We start from the raw sequence: 21,427 nt of genomic DNA on the forward strand, positions 1-21,427 counted from the left end.
CATCCATGTTGCTACACATGGCCAGATTTCATTGTTTCTCATTGCCATGTAGTATTCCATGGTATAGATAAACCACATCTTCTTGATCCATTCATCTGTGGATGGACACTTAGGCTCTTTCCATGTTTTAGCTATTGTGGAGAGTGCTGCTATGAACATTGGGGTACATGTGCTCCTATGCCTCAGCATTTCTGTATCCCTTGGGTAAATTCCTAGCAGTGCTATTGCTGGGTCATAGGGGAGTTCTATTGTTAGTTTCCTGAGGAACCTCCACACTGTTTTCCAGAGGGGCTGTACCAGTTTACATTCCCACCAACAGTGTAGGAGGGTGCCCGTTTCTCCACATCCTCGCCAGCATCTAGAGTTCTCTGATTTGCTCATTTTAGCCACTGTGACTGGCATGAGGTGGTATCTCAGTGTGGTTTTGATTTGTATTTCCCTGATGAGGAGGGATGCTGAGCATCGTTTCGTGTGTCTGTTGGCCATCTGGATGTCCTAACAAAGACATTTCTGAATCTGATAAATGGTATCTATGAAAATGCCCAAAGTCAATATTATTCTCCTTAATATCAGGAACCAGACAGAGATACACTGTCACTACTCCTATTTACTATCATATAGGAGACCCTGGCAACAAGTCAGGAAAAGGAGATAAAATGTATAAAGTTTGGAAAGGGAGAAGGAAAACCAGTTTTATGCATAGATGATACATTTGTGTGTGTAGAAAATACAAAAGAATCTATGAACAATATAAACTAAGACTAGGAGGTGAATTAAAGACAGTCATTAAATACAAAAATCAATTATTTCTGGATTCCAGCTAAAAGTGTTGGAAACTCAAGTTAAAATGCCATTTATCAAATACCTGGGAATCAAATTAATGAAGATTTGCGTATCCCCTAGAATAAAAACTACAGCCCATTAATAAAGAGAATTAGAGATAATCTATCTAATAAAGAGGATATCATCAAAATCTGAAGGCTCCATGTTAAGACATCAATTGTCCCACAGTTACTCATAAATTCAACACAATCCCAATCAAATTACCAGGAACCTTTTGTGGTAGAAGTTGAGAAGGTAATTCTAACACTTACATGGAAACCCAAAGATCTAGAATAAACTTTGGAAAGGAAAAAAAAGAGCGAGAAATTTGACTTGCATTTCCAGATTTCAAAACTTATATGAAGTCCTTAGTAATTAAGAAAGAATGGTCAGCTGGTATGAGAATAAAATAAAGGGTCAAGAGGGAGGGGGTGCTTGGGTGGCTCAGTCGGTTGGGCGTCAGACTTCAGGTCAAGTCATGATCTCAGGGCTCGTGGGTTTGAGCCCCGCATCGGGCTCTGTGCTGACAGCTAGCTCAGGGCCTGGAGCCTGTTTCAGATTCTGTGTCTCCCTCTCTTTCTGACCCTCCCCTGCTCATGCTGTCTCTCTCTGTCTCTCAGAAATAAATAAAACATTTAAAAATAAGATAAAGGACCAAGAAACAGTGATCTCACAGTTCGTCTGTGTCTACACAATACTGCTAATTCATTTCACGGGGCGCCTGGTTGGCCCAGTTGGTTAAGCTACCAACTTTGGCTCAGGTCATGATCTCACAGTTCATGAGTTCGAGCCCCATGTCAGGCTCTGTGCTGACAGTTCAGAGCCTAGACCCTGCTTTGGATTCTGTGTCTCCCTCCCTCTCTGCCCCTCCCCTGCTCATACTGTCTCTCTCTCTCTCTCTCTCTCAAAAATTAAATAAACATTAAAAATAAAAAAAATTCATTTGATTTTTGTATGTTTATCTTGTATCCTATGACCTTGCTGAACCCATTGAATAGTTTTAGGATTTTTTAAAATATATTTTTTGGTATGTACTTTGGGATTTTCTACATAGACAATCATGTTATCTACAAATAGTGGAAGTTTTACTTCCTTTCTGATCTATATGATTGTCTTTACCTTTCCTTACTTTATTGCACTGGCTAGGACATCTAGCATATGGCAAATGAAATTGATGGGAGTGAGTATCCTTGCCTTTTTCTTGATCTTAGGGCAAAGGTATATAGCATTTTACTGGCAAGCATACTATCAGCTGTCGAGGAAGTTCCCCCCTACTCTTATGTTTCTCAGAATTTTTAGCATGGATGGGTGTTGACTTTTGGCAAAATTATTTTCTGCATAGATTAACATGATCATGTGATTTTCTTTATTAGCCTGTTAAGAGGGTGGATTCCACCAATTAATTTCCAAATATTAAAGCAGCCTTGCATCCCTGGAAAAATTCCATTTGCATTTGGTATTATTCTTTTATATATTGATAAATCTGCTTACTAATATTTTGTGAAACTTTGTGCCTGCATTCATTCATGAGGGACATTTCTCTGCAGTTTTTGTATGCTCTTTGTCTGATTTTGGTAATGGAGTAGCACTAGGTTCATAAAAGGAGTTAGCAATTACTTTCTATTTTCTGGAAGAAATTGTGTAAAATTCATGCCAGTTCTTCAAATTTTTACCATAGCTCTCACGATTAGGCCATCTGAGTCTGGAGATTTTTTAAAAAATTATTTAACATTTAACTTTACACAGACATTGCAACTTCAGCTTTCTCTGACTCCTGTCCTAAGGAGAGGTAAGAAGGGGCTGCCCCTAGAGCTCCACAGTAAGGTTTGGAGACAGGTCGCAGGTGCTTTGAGAGCACTGTGCCTCTGTGCAGAAGTAGGTTCCTGCATCTGCAGTCTGGGTGGCCACCACGTGCAGGGAACTGTCCTTCTTAGTCTCTCCAAACCAAGCTGTCAGTTTTTTCTGCTTCACAGCTCCACTCTTAATTAAGGAGATCAAGAGGACAGGACTGCCCCCCGGCCTCTGCTTATACCACTGTATGCTGTTTAAAGTCCTTGAGGAATTGCAGTAAGTGGTGAAGTTGTCTCCTTCTTGTAGAAGCAGGGATTGAGGAATTTGCTTTATGTCTTGTCCATTCACTTCTGTTAAAACAAACAAACAATGGGAGGCATAATAGAAAATGTGATTAGATCGCTATTCTCTGAACTGCAATGGTCTCTCGCTCTTCTTGTCTAATTTTCTCCTTCTTTCCATGTCTCCCTCCCCAAGTCCCTCTAACTTTCTTCTTTTTTAGTTTCCCCTCTCCCAATTTTTTGGCTCTCAATCAGAAAATCTCATTCCTGCAGATGCCTGAAGATGGTATGCGGCTATGTTGGGTTCTCTGGAAGCAATCAGGGAAATCTCAAACTCACGTGATATGTGCATCCATAAGATCAACAGTGGTACTGTAAGTAACATTTCCCTCTTCCTCTTCAGAAAGAATGGCTGCATCTGGTTGCCCCGAAAGGCGTTTCCCTTGTTACAAGTGTCTCCCAGACCCAAAGAAATGTAGTCTACCAATACACTGCCTTTAGGAAAGAAAAGGGAAAGAAGGGACTGCAATTTCAGGTAGCCAATCAGACTCTTTTTCTCAGCCACCTTCAGAAGAGGGTCTATGATTGCAAGATACCACCTCCTGGTGGTCAGACTCAAAACTTGCTGATTTTATAACCGATTCCTTATACACTGTTGTTTTTTTGGTTTGGGTTTTTTGCTTTTGTTTTTATTTTTGAGAGAGAAAGAGAGAGAGAGAGAGAAAACTTTTGTTTTTACCCGAAGCCAAGCTCAAGCTCACCCAATGTAGGACTTGAACTCATGAACCCGTGAGATCATGACCTGCCTTCACCGACTGAGCCACACAGGCACGCCGCCACTTCTGTGATTTTAAAAGCCCTGAGCCACCACATAAGATATAATATACAGCTTCCCTTCTCGAAAGCCCACGTAGAGACGTCACGTGGGAAGGGACAGTCTGAGAATACAGCACACGAGAGACGAACCCCGCGATCCCGGTGTTCCAGCTGCGTCCAGCCTTCCAGGCATCCTCACTAAGGCTCCAGACATTTAAGTGAGCAGTTTGGCTGTGTGCCGGTTCAGTCGAGCCCCCAGACGTCACCTGGAGCAGAAGTATCATGAGATAGTAAAATGGTAGCTGTTTAAAACCGTTGCGTTTTGGGGTGGTTGATAACGCAGCGAACAACGACAGCACTGAAGTCCTTTGAGGAATCTTGTTGAGGACTTGGGAGAAATTGGCAAGAATTACAATGTGTCTTCCCTCTGTCGGCATTCTGATGGTTTCTAACAGTTCGACCTGGAACATCTGCCTTTTTCACCAAACTTCTTTTTAAATATGACTCTCGCGCTCCCGCTCCGGCACAGGAGACATGGTGACGACGCTCGGGTGTGATGTGAGCCCTGGGCCTCCACGGCACAGGAGCAGGTGGCGGATTGCTCACACCGGGGCCCTACAATAAACAGGAAGACGTAAGACTATCTTGTTCAATGCGATTTTTATACTTCACTTACTCTTCTCATTCCATCTACTAAACTCTAAAACACAAACAACCCCCACCCCAAAACTGCGGAGCTATTTACAAACGCATGCCCGTATCTCTGTGAATAATCAAAATTTAACAGACCGTTTTCAATTTCAGATCAGTTTTAGAATCCAGAGACTGAGAATTGTGGTTACTATTTCCTTGGTTACACTTTTGTAAAGGTATAGTTTTTTTTTTTTTTTTTTTGTAAAGAGTCTGCATTCCAGATTTACATCTTCCCTCTGCTTTTTTTTTTTTAATTTTTTTTAAATGTTTTATTTCTTTCTAGGAGAGAGAGAGAGAGAGACAGCGTGAGCAGGGGAGGGTCAGAGAGAGAGAGGGAGTCACAGACTCTGAAATAGGCTCCAGCTCTGAGCTGGCAGTCAGCACAGAGCCTGACGCGGGGCTTGAACCCATGAACCGCGAGATCATGACCTAAGCGAAAGTCGGACGCTTAACCGACTAAGCCACCCAGGCGCCCCCCCTCTGCTTTTAACAGTAGATTTTTCAAGTGAGGTGCCGCTGAGTCCAGGAATTGATCACGTATGTGGAAAGGGCTTTGTCCCCTCACATCCAAACAAGCAAGGGGCCCAGGGAGTCTGGAGTCATGGACCAGTTTCCGGCGGGATTCTGTCCAGAAGTGCTCTTCAGATGTAGCCCATTTCTCTATGTTCTGTTACATGAAAAATTCTGTGAGCATTGTGCTGCAGTAGTATGCAAACGAACCACATTTTGTCCTTGACTATTTCCCGTGCCTTTTGTTTCTACCAATTCAGAGGTAGCTAAAACCACACGATTGTTACTGAAAATATTAGGAATTTCTACCATTGATCTTTATGACAGTACTGATGGAGAGCCAATCTGGGGAGGTGACCAGCCGCTAGAACATTGGTTGCTCTTCTCTTGTGTGATTTCACTCTACCAACGCTAGTGGGCAATGAATGGTACTTTCTCCTCACTCAGTCCTGTGCTAGGCCCCTCCCATTCTACATACATTCCAATAACGTAACAGACTCAGCTGCTCCCAGTCTGATGGTCAGATAGATGTATTACTACCTTATGAATGATTTTTGGAAAAACAATCTTTCCATCTGTGTGTCTCTTAATAAGGGTCCAATCTGAGGGATTGGTCTGGAATCCAATACTGTTTCCAAAATATGCAGTATTTTTTTTGTCATGTGATAATGACAGTAGTAAGATTTCAAAAACTAAAAAATCTACAAAAAGAAAGAGACAAAGAGAGCCATAGCAGCACAATTTAAGAAGCAACCAGAGCTGGATAAGCAGTCATTAATGTAGATGTCGGGAGAAGGCTGACAAGCTATGAGATGAAGAGGCTCACAAATGAGTTAATTCATGTTAACAAAACCCCACAAAGCTCCAGATTGAGAGGCCTCTAGAGTACCAATGGGTTATTAAACTAGTGGATTGTTTGGAAATCTGCAAAATGAGCGCAGCACCAGATACTCTACTCCCCTCATATGCCAGGAAATGACAAAGGAAGAAACATAGATCCTCATGGAGTTCAGTTATTTATTCAATATAGCAATCCCAGTATAAACTGGAGGATAGACCGAACATAGTAGTGAGCTTCCCTTATCAGTGCTCTTTGCAGGTCTCGAAAGAGATTTTAAAAGGTGCAAATATCCATGTATGAGAAGAAATGAAATCCAGATGTTCACGTAGGGGGTAGGTTGAACTGAACCCAGACCCCAATCCCCAAACCCCGTTCTGATATGGTGCGTGCAGAGCTCCATGCCAGATATGAGAAGAGGCCATGTTCACATGTTCCACTCATGCATGTGAAGAGATATGACTGAATGACCAGCTTTTAGGATGTAACAACAGTGAGGAGTAAATGTTATCCCAGTTTAACCAGATTATTTTAGGTAGGCTGGAGTAACCATCTAGTTCCTCTGCAATCGGTTATGCCAAAAGAGGAAGCAAGGGGTCTGACTCAACTTGGTGACACAGCTAATATGTTGGTGGGAGTTGAGGTTAGTGGTGCTTAGGAATAATCCAGTTAATTGAGGGAGCTACAGTGACTAGAAGGTTTGTTTGTCTGTCTGCACTTTCCCCTGATTATTGAAAAACACTGTAGTTCAATGAGTTTGCCTTTTCCACCCTGCACATGGCACTTGTCAACGCTGACACCAGAGCAGCACCAGCCACGGGTTTGGGTATGGGCTGCAGGTGCCTGAAGAGCACTGTGTCCAGGCACAGAGGTACATGGCTGCATCTTCCAGCTGGGATCCTTTGAAGTACAAGGAGCTAGAACCCTTCTTAGTATCAAGAGTGACTTTTACTCGTCCTTCCTCCTTTTCATCCCCATTTAAAGTAATTGTAAACAGGAGCTCAGGGCTTTTTGCAGATTCCCATCTGTACCACTGTAAGGCATAAAAATTGCTGGTAGGAAAACGGCAGGTGAAATTAGTGTTTTCTCCTTCCTGAACATGAAGCAACAGGGGATACTGTTCCACATTCAATACGCTGCCCGCTCCTGTTGAGAAAGACAGGGTCAGACATAGATATTGGTCTCTCTACAGTTTCCATTTTCTTTGCACATTCCCAAGCAAAACCTAGAGGTGCCAGACCACTCTTTCCCCCTTCTCCATCACCACCCACGACTGTTCAGAATGTCTTTGGCAACCCAAGGACTTACGGCCAAGATGAAGCCACAGGATTAGCAAAGAGACTGCCAAAGGACTCTTCTCCATTGATCCTACCCCAGGATCTCAGCAGAGGAATGTTCCACAGCCTACATCTGTTTCAGAAAACAGGATTTTGCATCTGGTTGCCCAGCCAATCACAGACAAGTTCATATAAATGTCCTAGAAACACACCCACCAACTCTGCCCTAGATTCAGTTTCCTGTCTTTCAAAAGGAGAGATCAAACACTGTTTTCTTGATGCCTGCTTCACAAACATTGGGGAAAGCCCCCATGTGTTTTAACACGAAGAGAGTGGGCAACCTTTGAGAAGGTGGCTGTTTAAACATAGACCGCCATTATTAAGCTTCAGAGAGAGTTACAGGTGCCATGGCAATCTGGGATAGGGAAAGCACTTTGGCTAGAAATCTTTCTGTGAATCTTCAGAAAATGTATTTATTTTATTATTTTATTTTAGAGAAAGAGCACAAGTGGGGTAGGGGGCAGAGGGAGGGAGAGAGAGAGAGAGAGAGAGAGAGAATCCCAAGCAGGATCCATGCTCAGTGGGACTCGATCCCACCATCCTGGGATCATGATCTAAGCCAAAATCGAGAGTCTGAGGCTCAACAGACTAAGCTACCCAGGCACTCTTCAAAAAAAATTTTATAACTTACAGATCACCCCAAATTGTAAATGTGCATACATACGATGTGCTAAACTGTCTTTTGTTTTATGTATATTATTTTAACACAAAAGTCATGTAAGGAGGGCACTTGTGGGGATGAGCACTGGGTGTTATGTGGAAACCAACTTGACAATAAACTATATGTAAAAAAAAAAAAAAGAAGAAGAAATATTATTATTCCCAATGTACAAACAAGAAAACTAAAGTTCAAGGGAATTCTGTAATTAACTCAAGGTCAAACATCTGGTAGGCAGAATCATAAGAATTAAAACATATCTATCTGGTTCTGGAGTTTATGATGTTTGGAATCTGTCATGCTACCTACATTAGTGATGCTCAGTAAATAATTTAAATGTTAGAGAATATATGTTCTATAAATAATGGGAGTCTATTTCGCAATTACTTTTCCTAATAGTCAAAAACAAGGGAACAATCCAAATGTCCATCAGCTGGTAAATGGATAAATAGAAGGAGGCATATTCATCAATGGAATACTATTCAACAATAAAAAGGAGTTAAATACTAATATACAATATAACATAGATAAATCTAAAAAATACATTAAGGAAAAGAAACCAGATACAAGAGCTAACATCTTGAATTGCTCCATTTATATAAATGTTCAGCAAATGAACCTATACAGGGATAAAACAGATGAGTGGTTGACTGGGGCCAGGGGTGTAAATAGGGATTAAATGTAATTAAGCATGAAAAATCTTTTTGGGGTGATAAAATGTTTAAAAACAGACTATTATAGTGGTTTCATAATTCAGTTAATTTGCTAAAAGTCATTGAACTGTAAATTCAAAATGGATGACTTTTATGAAATGTAAATTATACTTCAATAATGCTGTCTTTAAAAATATTTTCTGTGATGCTTCTTTTTTTTTAATTCTCAAGTTAGTTAACATACAGTATAGTCTTCGCCTCAGGAGTAGAACACAGTGATTCATCTTTTACATAGACTACCCGGTGCCCATCCCAACAAGTGCTCTCCTTAATGCCCATCACCCATTTACCCCACCCCCATCAACCCTCAGTTTGTTCTCTGTAGTTGAGTCTCTTATGATTTGCTTGCCTCTCTGTTTTTATCTTATTTTTCCTTCCCTTCCCCTATGATCATCTGGTAAGTTTCTCAAATTCCACTCATGAGTGAAATCATATACCTTTCTTTCTCTGAGTGACTTATTTGGCTTAGCATAATACCCTCCAGTTCCATCCACATTGTTGCAAATGGCAAGATTTCATTCTTTTTCATCACCAAGTAGTATTCCATAGTGTGTGTGTGTGTGTGTGTGTGTGTGTTTGTGTTGATAGTGTTGCTATAAACATTGGGATGCATGCCCACATTTATAGCAGTGCTATGAACAATAACCAAAGTATAAAAAGAACCCAAATGTCCATTGACGAATGAATGGATAAAGAGGTGGTATATACAAAAAAGAATTACTTGTCAATCAAAAAGAATGAATTCTTGCCATTTGCAACAACATGGATGGAACTAGAGTGTATGATGCTAAGTGAAATTTGTCTATCAGAGACAAATGTCATATGACTTCACTCACATATTGAATTTAAGATGATACAAAACAGATTAACATGGGGAAGGGAAGCAAAAATAATATAAAAACAGGGAAGGGGACAAAACATAAGAGACTCTTAAATATAGAAAACAAACAGAGGGATGCTGGAGGGGATATGGGTAGGGGGATGGGCTAAATTCATAAGGGGCATTAAGGAAGACACTTGTTGGGATGAGCACTGGGTGCTCTACCTAGGGGATTAATCACTAGATTCTACTCCTAAAATCATTAATGCACTATATGCTAACTAGCTTGGATGTAAATTAAAAAATAAAAATAAGGGCACCTGGGTGGCTCAGTTGGTTAAGCATCCAACTTCAGCTCAGGTCATGATCTCACGGTTCGTGAGTTAGAGCCCCGTGGTGAGCTCTGTGCTGACAGCTCAGAGCCTGGAGCCTGCTTGGGATTCTGTGTCTCCTTCTCTCTCTGCCCCTCTCCCCACTTGTGCTCTGTCTCTCTCTCTTACCTTCAAAAATAAATAAATATTAAAATAAAATAAAATAAAAATAAATAATAAAACAAGAAAAACATTTTAAAGGCTTATGTACAATAGTCCTATAGCAGCTTTATTTGTAGTAGCGAAAAACTGGAAACAACCAAAGTGTCCATCGAGAGATGAATGGATAAACAAATTGTGGTATAGTCATACAATGGAATACTATTTAACATTACAAAGGAATGAACTATTGATACATGCTAAAACATGGATAAACCTCAAAACAATTATGCTAAGTGAGAGAAAGCAGACGTAAAAGAGTATACACCGTATGGTTCTATTTATAAAATTCTAAAAGATGCAAATGAATCTAAAGTAATTAAAAAAAAAAAAAAAACAGTCTGTGGTGACCTGGGGAGGGGATGGGAGGAGACCAGGCCGAAGGGAGGGTTTGCAAGAGAGGCTCAAGGAAGATTTGGTGATGTTGGATATGTTCACAGTTTTGACTGTGATGATGATTTCATGGAGGGGGTGGAGGAGGTGGTGTCAGACCGTATCAAATCGTATGCTTTAATTAATTGCAGTTTGTTTTATGTTAATTTTGCCTCAGGATAAAAAAGAACAACTGTTCTAAAAAAATAAACATCAGGGTGCATGTACCCCTCAATAAAGCTCTTGTAAAAAGTAAATAATAATTATGGTCTATCTAGCCTGTGTCATAGTCTAGATATAATGTTAGTTTCACTTAACATACACATATTTGCTTACAGAGTGATTTTTGTGCCTAGAATTCCCCTCTGAGCTTTGAAAATTACAAAAACAACCTTCTCCATTTTCTGTGAGATCAAACTATAGTTGGAGAAATAAGATATGTCCAGAAAAAATTTAATAGTACAAGATTGCACGAATTAAGATTATTCAGAACATATATCTGCCTCTGGGAAATCGGTGGTATAAATTGGCTTCAAACCCCTGCCTGTGAACAATTAAAATAAGCGAGGAAACAGCATCATTTAGTGGCTAATACTAGAGAGAGTCTTCCGCATATTCAAATCATATTCTGAAAGTGAAATAGGCTGCAAAGACATCTCAATGGTTAACTTACAGTTCTCCTCTCTAAGAAAAGAGATGTGGTTATGGTTCATGACAGAAATCCTGGAACTATCCCCTGGGTCAGAAGTGCAAGGGCTAGGGACGGGCTGTGAGAAAAACAACAGCCATTCCAAGTCTACCTCCTGTTTTTCTTCAGATCACGGCATTCAGATGCCTCAGTGATAGTGAGAGTCTGTCCTCACCACTCAGAAAGCCCACTTGATGTGAAATTTGTATCTGCCGAGAATACTGATCCACTGATAAGTTCACTCACACGTTGGAGGGGGATGGTCCTCAACAAGAAAGCTGCGCCTCCGACAAAGGGAGCATTTCTGTAACTCATAGGGCAGGATCTGACATTTTTAGCCACCTACTTTGCCTGAAACAGAGGCCAAGCCTATTGACCACTAGATAGCTTGCATAAATTAAATCACATCTTGGGCCACCTGGGTGGCTCAGTCAGTTGGTTAAGTGTTTGACTTTGGCTCAGGTCATGATCTCGTGGTTTAGGGGTTCAAGCCCCACATCAAGCTCTCTGCTGTCAGCGGGGAGCCCACTTCAGATCCTCTGTCCCCACTCTCTCTGCCTGTCCCCCACTTGAGTGCTTTCTCTCTCTCTCTCAAATAAATAAACATTAAAAAAAATCATACTGGAGCAAATCAGAGAACTCTAGATGCTGGCGAGGATGTGGAGAAACGGGCACCCTCCTACACTGTTGGTGGGAATGTAAACTGGTACAGCCCCTCTGGAAAACAGTGTGGAGGTTCCTCAGGAAACTAACAATAGAACTCCCCTATGACCCAGCAATAGCACTGCTAGGAATTTACCCAAGGGATACAGAAATGCTGAGGCATAGGAGCACATGGACCCCAATGTTCATAGCAGCACTCTCCACAATAGCTAAAACATGGAAAGAGCCTAAGTGTCCATCAACAGATGAATGGATCAAGAAGATGTGGTTTATCTATACCATGGAATACTACATGGCAATGAGAAACAATGAAATCTGGCCATGTGTAGCAACATGGATGGACCTTGAGGGTGTTATGCTGAGCGAAATAAGTCAGGCAGAGAAGGACAAATATCATATGTTTGCACGTATAGGAGGATTAGGAGGAACTTGACGGAGGAACAAGGGGGAGAAGAAGGGCGGAAATGGTGGGGGAAAGGGAGAGAGGCAAACCATGAGAGACTCTTGAATGCTGACAAAAACTGAGGACTGATGGATGTGGGGGGGAGGGGGGGATGGGCATGGAGGAGGGCACTTTGGGGATGAGCACTGAGTGTTATGTAGAAACTAATTTGACAATAAACTATTTGTAAAAAAATAAAAAAATAAAAAAAGAAGATATGGTTTATCTATACCATGGAATACTACATGGCAATGAGAAACAATGAAATCTGGCCATGTGTAGCAACATGGATGGACCTTGAGGGGGTTATGCTGAGCGAAATAAGTCAGGCAGAGAAGGACAAATATCATATGTTTGCACGTATATGAGGATTAGGAGGAACTTGACGGAGGAACAAGGGGGAGAAGAAGGGCGGAAATGGTGGGGGAAAGGGAGAGAGGCAAACCATGAGAGACTCTTGAATGCTGACAAAAACTGAGGACTGATGGATGTGGGGGGGAGGGGGGGAGGGGCATGAAGGAGGGCACTTTGGGGATGAGCACTGAGTGTTATGTAGAAACTAATTTGACAATAAACTATTTGTAAAAAAAAAAATGCATACTGAACTATTTATGAATAAAATATAATAAATTTGTCCAAAAATATTCCAGGCTAAAGAAAATTAATTAAAAAAAAATCATACTGTAAGTGCCTTGAGGGTAGAAATCTTGACGATTCTAGATAAATAACATAGAGATTAGTATTGGAATTGCAAGGGCTCTAGACATAAAGCGGACTCTTGGACAACACAGGTTTGAACCATGCAGGTCCACTTATAAATGTTTATTTTTCAATAAATATGTTGGAAATTGCGAGGGTGATTTGTGGCAATTTGGAAAACTTGCAGATAAACTGGATAGCCTAGAAATATGAGAAAAATTAGGAAAAAGTTAAGTATGTCATTAATGCACAAAATATATATAGATACCATTTTATCATTTACTTCCATAAAATATACACCAATGTATTCTAAAAGTTAAAATTTATCAAAACACTCACATACGAACACTCACTGTACATGACGCCATTCACAGCCTGTCCTTATATGGCATAAGGGGAGTCATATTGAATTTAAAATTAACAAAGTGTTAGTTTTCTTTTTTCAAAAATATATTCGTTTTCTTACTGTTTTATCACTTTGCTTTCAAAGAATCACACTACCGTAAAATATGCTTCTCTCTATTGGAGAAACTGTATGATATAAGCAGTTTTTTTAAAATGTAACTATGTTTCTAATACTGTGTTATAAATATGACAGTAATACTCTATGCCCTAAAATTTTTATAACGATTCATTCACCAGGGTGGAGGCAAGGCTATACATCAATGGTTATGAATCATAATCATTACACCATGGTATACACGTAGGCTCTATGCCATGATCATGAACCAATCAGACCAGTTACACTAAACTACCATAAGGCAATTATATTGCTGCTTCATCATCAACGCATAAATTGTTATACTGTAAATAAATATGAATTTCTCTTTCACATTATCTTTTCATTTTCCATGTCTAATGTTAGCAACACAGATAGCACCTACAGTGTTTTGTATCATACAAGACAATACTGATGTAGGTCCTGGCAGACCACTTACCTTGTAAACAGATCACATAAACTTAGGGTATGGATAAATACAGTACAGTGCTGCAAGTGTATTGTTTTGGCCTTATGGTTTCCTTAATAACATTTTCTTTTCTCTGCCATGCTTTTGTAAGAATATAATATATGATGCATAGAACATACATATAATTCTATGTTAATATAAATATATGTTAATCAACTGTTACCAGTAAGGTGTCTGGTCAAAGCAGGCTGTTAGCAGTTTTTGGTGAGTCAAAATTTAAAAACACAGATTTTTCAATGGTGCAGGGGTTGGTGCCCCTAAACTTCACCTTGGTTCAAGGATCATCTGTAATTTTATCTGTTGTATATTCATTCAACAGGTATAGATTGGATGGCATATTATAACAAGAAAAGAGTAAACCAAGCACTGTTCCCTACAATGCAATTATTTTTTTTTACATCATGGAGCCTTGTTCCCACTTCTCAGAATATTTCTATACTACAATAAAGGACAGAACAGTGAACACAATGTCACTTAACAGAGGAAAAACTTGCCATCTTGTGTAACAGTGCCAAGCTTTATTTCCATGATACCTTACTATTCTCCAACTTAAATCATCCCACATATTATATTTATAATTCTGAGGTCAATCACTTTCACATCTGGCTGGCCAAAAGGTTAAAAACCAGCCAGCTCTCTTGAATCTTCTCAACTGCAATGGCAAGTTTACTGACTTTGGTCCAGCAATGGTGGCTCCTACTGGGACGAGTCTTTGCCATAGTTTAACCTGTCTGGCATCACTGGAGGGCACAGGAAGACCAGTGGCACAAAATGTTTTAGCAGAACACCAGGTGGCAGTGCTTTGACAAAGAACTGCTCTTGTTCTTGATACTTGGAGTACGAGGGAGCCTGATTCTCAGGGTAGAAAAAGAGAGAGATCAAAGATTCACAGAGTGGCGACATTTGAATAAAGATGTAAAGGAAATTCAGAGGCACACCGTGCAGATATTTTGGAGGGAGTGCAGTTTTATAGGCAGAGAGGACAAAGGCAAGCAGCAAGTACCTTGATGTGGAAACATGTTTTGAACATTTAAGGAACAATATCTCTTCTTTCCCCGTAACCCCTTAGTCTTCCCAGAACACTGCTGTGTAAGAGATTTGTTTAAGCATTCAGCACTGTTAACTGGTTAGTGGATGGTTTCTTCGTGTATTGATCCTGGGACAATTTGTACTTGGATTCACCATCTTCTTTTCTAGTTCTCTTGAGTTCCAGTTGAAATCTCAGGAATGTTACCATTGCTGAGATATCCAACCATTGCCTTCTGGGGCCAATTGCTTCTCCATATTACAAACCTTATTCTGTTGGAGCCCTGCACGCTGGCTGACAATACAAGTTAGAGATCCTTTTAAATTTGGGAAAGTTGTGGGGCATCTGGATGGCTCAGTCAGTTAAGCGTCTGACTTCAGCTCAGGTCATCATCCCATACTCTTATGAGTTTGAGCCCCATGTGAGGCTCTGTGCTGAAGTTCAGAGCCTGGAGCCTGCTTTGAATTCCGTGTCTCCCTCTCTCTCTGCCCTTCCCCCACTTGCACTCTGTCTCCCTCTTTCTCAAAAATAAGTGAACATTAAAAAAAATTTTTAAGTAATAAAAATAAAGTTAGGAAAGTTATGTCTCACTTCCCAAATATAAAAATTGGGAACCTGTATGTCAACAATATACTTGAAAAATAAACATTTTTTAAAACAAAAATTATAAAATTGGAATAATAAAACCTGTTTCATAGAGTTTGCAATGTTTAAATTAGATAATGAATCTAAATGCATACAGCAGTGCCTGACATATAATAAGCTCAATAAATATCAACTTTCTTTTTTCCTAGTAAACCCTGCCTTTCCTTCAGTGTCCAAGTCTGTGACCTGTTACTGCTTTTTCTTCTTTCCTCATGGGCTTAATGATGGAAGTTTCTCAAAAATTCACCCAGTCGTCTGTTTCCCTAGAGATAATCTTTATTTTCTCCTATTCTACTAGGGTCATTTCCTTCTAGCTACATTCATACACTCAGGGCAGATGAAACACACAGGTGAGGTTATATTTTCATTTTCCTAATGAGTAATAAAACATTAAGGGCTTTTTTGTATGTTTGTCAGCTATTTGATATATTTCTGTAGTGACTCTTCGAGTTTTTGTCATTTTTATTTGTTGTATTCTTATTGAATTATATGTGCTTTTATATATTTTGCGTTTGAATCCTTTTTCAGAAATATGCAGCGCAAATATCATTCACCAGTCTGTGCATTGATTTTCCACCTTCTTAGCAGTAATTTTTAACAAAGGCAGGATTAAAAGGTACAAACTTCCAGGTAGAAAATAAATAGGTCACAGGGAAGAAAAGTACAGCATAAGGAATATAGTAAATAATATTATAATAACTTTATATGACGAAAGATAGTGACTACACTGAGCCACGGTGTCTCATAATGCATGTAATTGTTGAATAACTATAGTGTACACCTGACACTAATATAATATTATATGACAACTATGCTTCAATTTAAAAATAAAGAAACCAAAAAATATGCTTTCATGTTCATAGGGATCTAACTTAAAAGTTTTGTTTTCTTTAAGGACTTAAAAAATTCTCTTGATAACTTCTATTGCTTCTAATGAGAAATCAGGTATCATTCTTTTTTTAAGTTTATTTTTTATTTGTTTTGAGACAGATAGAGGGACAATCAGGGGAGAGGCAGAGAGAAAGGGAGAGAGAGAATCCCAAGCAGGCTCTGAACTGTCAGCGCAGAGCCCCATACAGGGACTCAACTTGCAGACCATGAGATCATGACCTGAGCCGAAATCAAGAGTCAGATGCTGAACCAACGGAGCCACCCAGGCACCCAGCCACAGGTATCATTCTTAAGGATGTTTCACAGAACACAATGTATCAAGTTTCTCTGGGGACAGGCAAGATAGTTTTCCACTTAAATAAACATTCTGGATATGCATTTGCGTTCAGTGCCTGCAGTGCTCCTGCCAAAGCCAGGGTAGTGGACTTGCAGAACTCTTTTTGTAACTTCATGGAATTCTACATAAAATTGCTGCTGAATAAGGGGCTTATTTTATGGAAAGTTAAGTATAACAGTGAGAGGAGATGCTTGCTATGTGCCAAAAGGTTATGGGATGAGTGATGGAAAAGATGGTGACAAATATCAGCTATCGTCATGTGACCATGTACAGAAACAAAGACTACAGTAGTTACAAAAATTCATTTTTTGTTTTGATATACATATCTTTATATATTAACCATTTTTCAACTCCTCTTTCTATTTGCCTACATATAGTAATATGTGCTACTATAGATTTATCTTATACATGATTGTATCTGTAGTTAAGCTACAGGATATCAATGGGAGAGTGTGACTCAGCTAGAAGAGGAAAGAACATCGCCCCAAAATAGAGGAATACACTTTTTTGCGGGAGAAGGTTACCTTGGTTCTGGTTGAATGAGGAGTACTTGCATCATATGAGCAGGGAGCATAATTTTGCTATTGTCTTTACTTGAAAGTTAAGCGTTATTAAAAGAGGTACATACGGATGCCAAGCTGACAAGGAGGGTCCCGTGGCAGCTTTGTACTGCCTCAACTTAACTATCCGGAAATATGTTTCCCAGAGTTTGCTTCCTTGTATTGTTCTGGGTTAGGGTTTTCCACAAAAGACATTTGTGCAAGATTTGGAAAGGAGTTGTGATGAGGCAGCCATATTTTTTGATGTTCTGCCAGTGCTGGGGCAGCTCACACAGGCTGCTGCCCATCCACTGGCTCATCTTACTGTTGGCTCTTGACTCCTTCACCTCCCACCACATCTCCCCCCTCGGCTTCCCTTTGTCTTGGGCCAAGTATGCATGTAGCATGATGGCCAATGATACCCTCTCCTCCTGAAGGTCACTCACCACTTTGAGATTGAAGGAGGTAGAGACAGGCAACTTTTACTTTGTTTTTGTGGGTTCCTGTTGTCCTCATGAGTTCTAGTATGTTCTTACAAGTCACAGTTTGTCCATGCCTTTGTTTACATCCACATTTCCTTCACAAATGTTACCACAGCTGATTTACAGCAGATCCAGGCTCAATACTAGATGCAAAGACGATAGCTTTACATAGCCTTCTCCACCAGCTAAGGCAATTGCATGAGGTCAGATCCTTATCATTAATCTCTGATTCTACACCACTCATGGTGGATCTACATCTCCGATTGTACCCTTACAGACACAGAGCCTAGAAAGAAAGGGCTTAGGAGATGATTTTCATGATGATTCCAGATAACTAGACCCAGATTTGCGATGTGAGCATCTTTAACTGACACTGCCCCTTTAAATCATCATGGGGCACATTTTTTCAACTTCAGGCGACTCTGCGCATGTTCTGTATGATGGATTTTAGGTCAAAAACTCAAGACTGAGGATGTGTTAGAAGAGAGTTACTCTGGACACCTGCTTCCAAATGACATAGGAAAAGATTTAATTTAGAATTAAACCTTCTGATCCACACTGCAGATTAAACAACCACACTCACTACCATTTCTTGTCTGGGCAGTGCAGGTGTGCATTTCAACTTGGCTCCTGCAGCAGGGGGGCTGTCTTCTATCGAGCTGTGGGATTTCTGTTCAGCTTTATTATCACTTCAAACACTGCTCCTGGAGAGCACAGAAACACTTTGCTGACTCCTCCAGCTAGAAGGTTGAAATGGGGAAGCTGATAGATTTAGCTGATTTCTGGAAGTTTATAGAATAGCAACCATTCTTTGTGTTCTGGCCAAAAGAACTCTGATGAACAAGAAGAGTGATCTCTCCACCGGGAGGCTGCGTACACCAAAAAATATGGCAGATGCTCTGCACTGCATCATACAGACAGGTCAGGGTAATGGGGCTGGTGCGCCTCTCACATGGATGTGGCCGGCTGGACATGAGCAACTTTCTGGGCCACACTGGATCCTGAGGGAAACAACTGAAAACAAAGCTGATGTAGTGAATAAAATATTGTGAAGAATTAGACTAATGCAAGACCCAAAGAGAAACCAAACTGAAATCATACTATGCTTGCTTGTCTCCAATCTTCCTTTTTTCTTCAACTGCCCATTAAGTACCATGTGCTGGCATGGAGCCTTTTCATCCTTAACATCCTTTTCTGGAGCCTTCCCCATCAGAGTAGATAGAGGCCATGCTCTCTCAGCAGGCTGGAGAGCAGCATGTGGCCTGCATTCCTCAGGACAGATGTGTTTAGCTCTGCTTTAAGCAGAGAGCGGTGTCTCTGAGTTCTTGGTGACACAGACACATAGTTCCTGGGATCTGAGGCTACTCCTCCAAACAGGAAATAGGGTTTCTGATGTTCATTGACCATATGGCCCACACACAAATAAGAGTCTGGCTCACTCCAAGCCTTTACTTTGTCTACTGGTTTTCCCCCTGATATTTAAGTTAGGTAATACCTGAAAAGGGGCATGGAAAAAGCTATTAGCCTGGAAGTTTTGAGCTGAGGGGAAATGAAGATTGAACCAGTTGACGTACATTGATAATTTTCAGAGAAGTATTCTGGAAGAGCCCATTGGAAATAGAATTTATTATGGGCTGTGGACCTTCCTTGCAATCTACTTACTAGCTGTTAATTTAACCTATACTTACTTTTCTCCTTCCAGAATCTAGTGATTAAAAAAAAAAAAAAAAAGACCTCACAGATCTTTGGCTTTCTCAGTGGAAGGCTATCCTATCCAAAGCAATGAGCGCATCTCTTTTTCTTCTTCCTTACTGAGTTCTAGCATTCTACTTAACTTTTATAATAAATAAAGCTCCTTCAAAATCAAATGATGAAAAAATCAGTCTTTCTGACATTCTGAATTCATTCATTCATATTTTTATGAAATTATAACAGAAATAAAATATTATCCTTTTGAAATCTGACATTGAGCTTTATTTATTAGACTCTAAAAAGGATCAGGATATTCAGTCTTATTGCTTCCATAAGTAGAACTGTACTTATTAGATCATGTGTCCTAGAATTGTCCTGATGTTATATTTTCTTTTCATTGATCTAGAGTGTTTGGTCTCATTTATAAAATCTGTGGCTGAGTGTGTGTGTGTGTGTGTGTGTGTGTGTGTGTGTGTGTTTTGTAAAATAAAGTCAAGATAAGCATGTTAGATCTCTCTGTGATGCAGTGCTATAATCCACTCCTACCAGTTGTGATATCTATAGGTTTCTCACACACTTAGGACGTGTCAACACCACATGGTGGCTGAAGTTTTGTATACTGTTACTGATCATGTGGAATGTAGCTGTCAGTCTTCTATTCGGTTTCATTGTCTTAATGGATTAATTAATCTAAAAGGACCAAAAGGCAAATAACTAGAAAAGAAAGTACATGCAAGGTCTCTAAAACATTGCCAGTTCTTTGATTCTAAGGTCAAAGTAACTTAACCAATGAGTGGTGCAAGGAAGAGACTTTACAATTAGTTGAGACATCTACCCCTCTGTTGCATTTCATCTCTGAGTGCTGAGAGGTAGCTGATGCCTTGGTTTGTGATTATTTGTAACTAAGCAAAGGGGACCATGTGCTGCGGGCACAGCAACCTAGAGAGCAGCGTGATAGCAAGATGTCCCTCTTTTTGAAATGCCCTGCTGTGTTTCTGACAGTGGAGGTGGAAGGTTCCTCAGCTACATAGAGCTGCAGCCTCTGAAATGTGGTTTCTGGCTGAATCAAGATTTTTTAATTTTTAAAGTTATTTATTTTGAGAGAGAGGTTGAGGGAGCAGGGGAGGGGTAGAGAGAGGGAGAAAGAGAATCCCAAGCAAGATCTGCAGTGTCTGTGCAGAGCCTGATGTGGGGCTCCAATTCACGAACCCACAAGATCATGACCTGAGCTGAAATCAAGAGTTGGATGCTGTAACCAACTGAGGCACCCAGGTGCCCCATAGCTGGATCAAGTTTGAATGTGCTATGATACCCAGTTGGGAGATTTGGCCTATCTTAAACATTGTTTTGTCTTTCCTTGTGACTTCATGATTATATCTGGTTAAGGACAAGCCTAAAACTTAATACCAAAGCAATAATTAGAAGGAGATTTATTCCTGGGGCACCTGGATGGCTCAATCAGTTAAGCATCTGTCTTCAGCTCAGGTCATGATCTCATGGTCTGTGAGTTTGAGCCCCAAGTCAGGCTCTGTACTGATGGCTCAGAGCCTGATGCCTGCTTAAGATTCTATGTCTCCCTCTTTCTCTGCCCCTCCCCAACTCCCACTCTGTCTCTTTCTCTCAAAAATAAAATAAAAACATTAAAAAATAAAAATAAAAGGGAGATTTCTTACTTAAAATTTCCAAGTTTAGTAAATTAGTCTGTGATAAGATCTGACAGGCTCATCTGAAACAAACTTATTTTGAATCATGGCTGTGATTGCAAATATTTGTTCATGTTTTGATTCTTCTCTTGCCTCCAACCTGATTCTAAGGTGAAACACACTCACTGATCTTTGGCTTCCCTGCATGAGACAAAGGAGAACTCATTATCTCTTTTCCTTTCCTACCCACCACCAAACCATGAGACCTGGTAACTTTACAACAGCAAACATTGTTCAGACAGATGATATAAAAATATGTTTCCAACTTCTGCAACCTCTTCAGTTGTGTCTTGGAATACCAAATGGAGCTGCAGTAAAATCATATTCATTTATGACATAACTCTATGTTTAATTTATTGGAAGTTATACATGGAATCATAATAATCCGGGAAGTGAAATCATACATTATGTAGCCTTCTGAGATGGACTTTTTTGACTTTGCATAATGCCCTTGAGTTCCATCGAGATCG

At 40.1% G+C, this 21,427-nt stretch overlaps 2 gene segments (V, D, J or C); both read right to left on the bottom strand.

Moving 5' to 3' along the window:
* The window catches only part of LOC120240454, a 499,568-nt gene that overhangs the window by 406,630 nt on the left and 71,511 nt on the right, over window positions 1–21,427 (bottom strand).
* On the bottom strand, window positions 6,071–7,184 carry LOC120240463. The segment is given in 2 exon segments: window positions 6,071–6,897; window positions 7,060–7,184. Coding segments are annotated over 2 exon segments (414 nt in total).

This window comes from Hyaena hyaena, unplaced genomic scaffold (genome assembly GCF_003009895.1).
Source record: "Hyaena hyaena isolate Hyena2069 unplaced genomic scaffold, ASM300989v1 scaffold_256, whole genome shotgun sequence".
Taxonomy (NCBI): domain Eukaryota; kingdom Metazoa; phylum Chordata; class Mammalia; order Carnivora; family Hyaenidae; genus Hyaena; species Hyaena hyaena.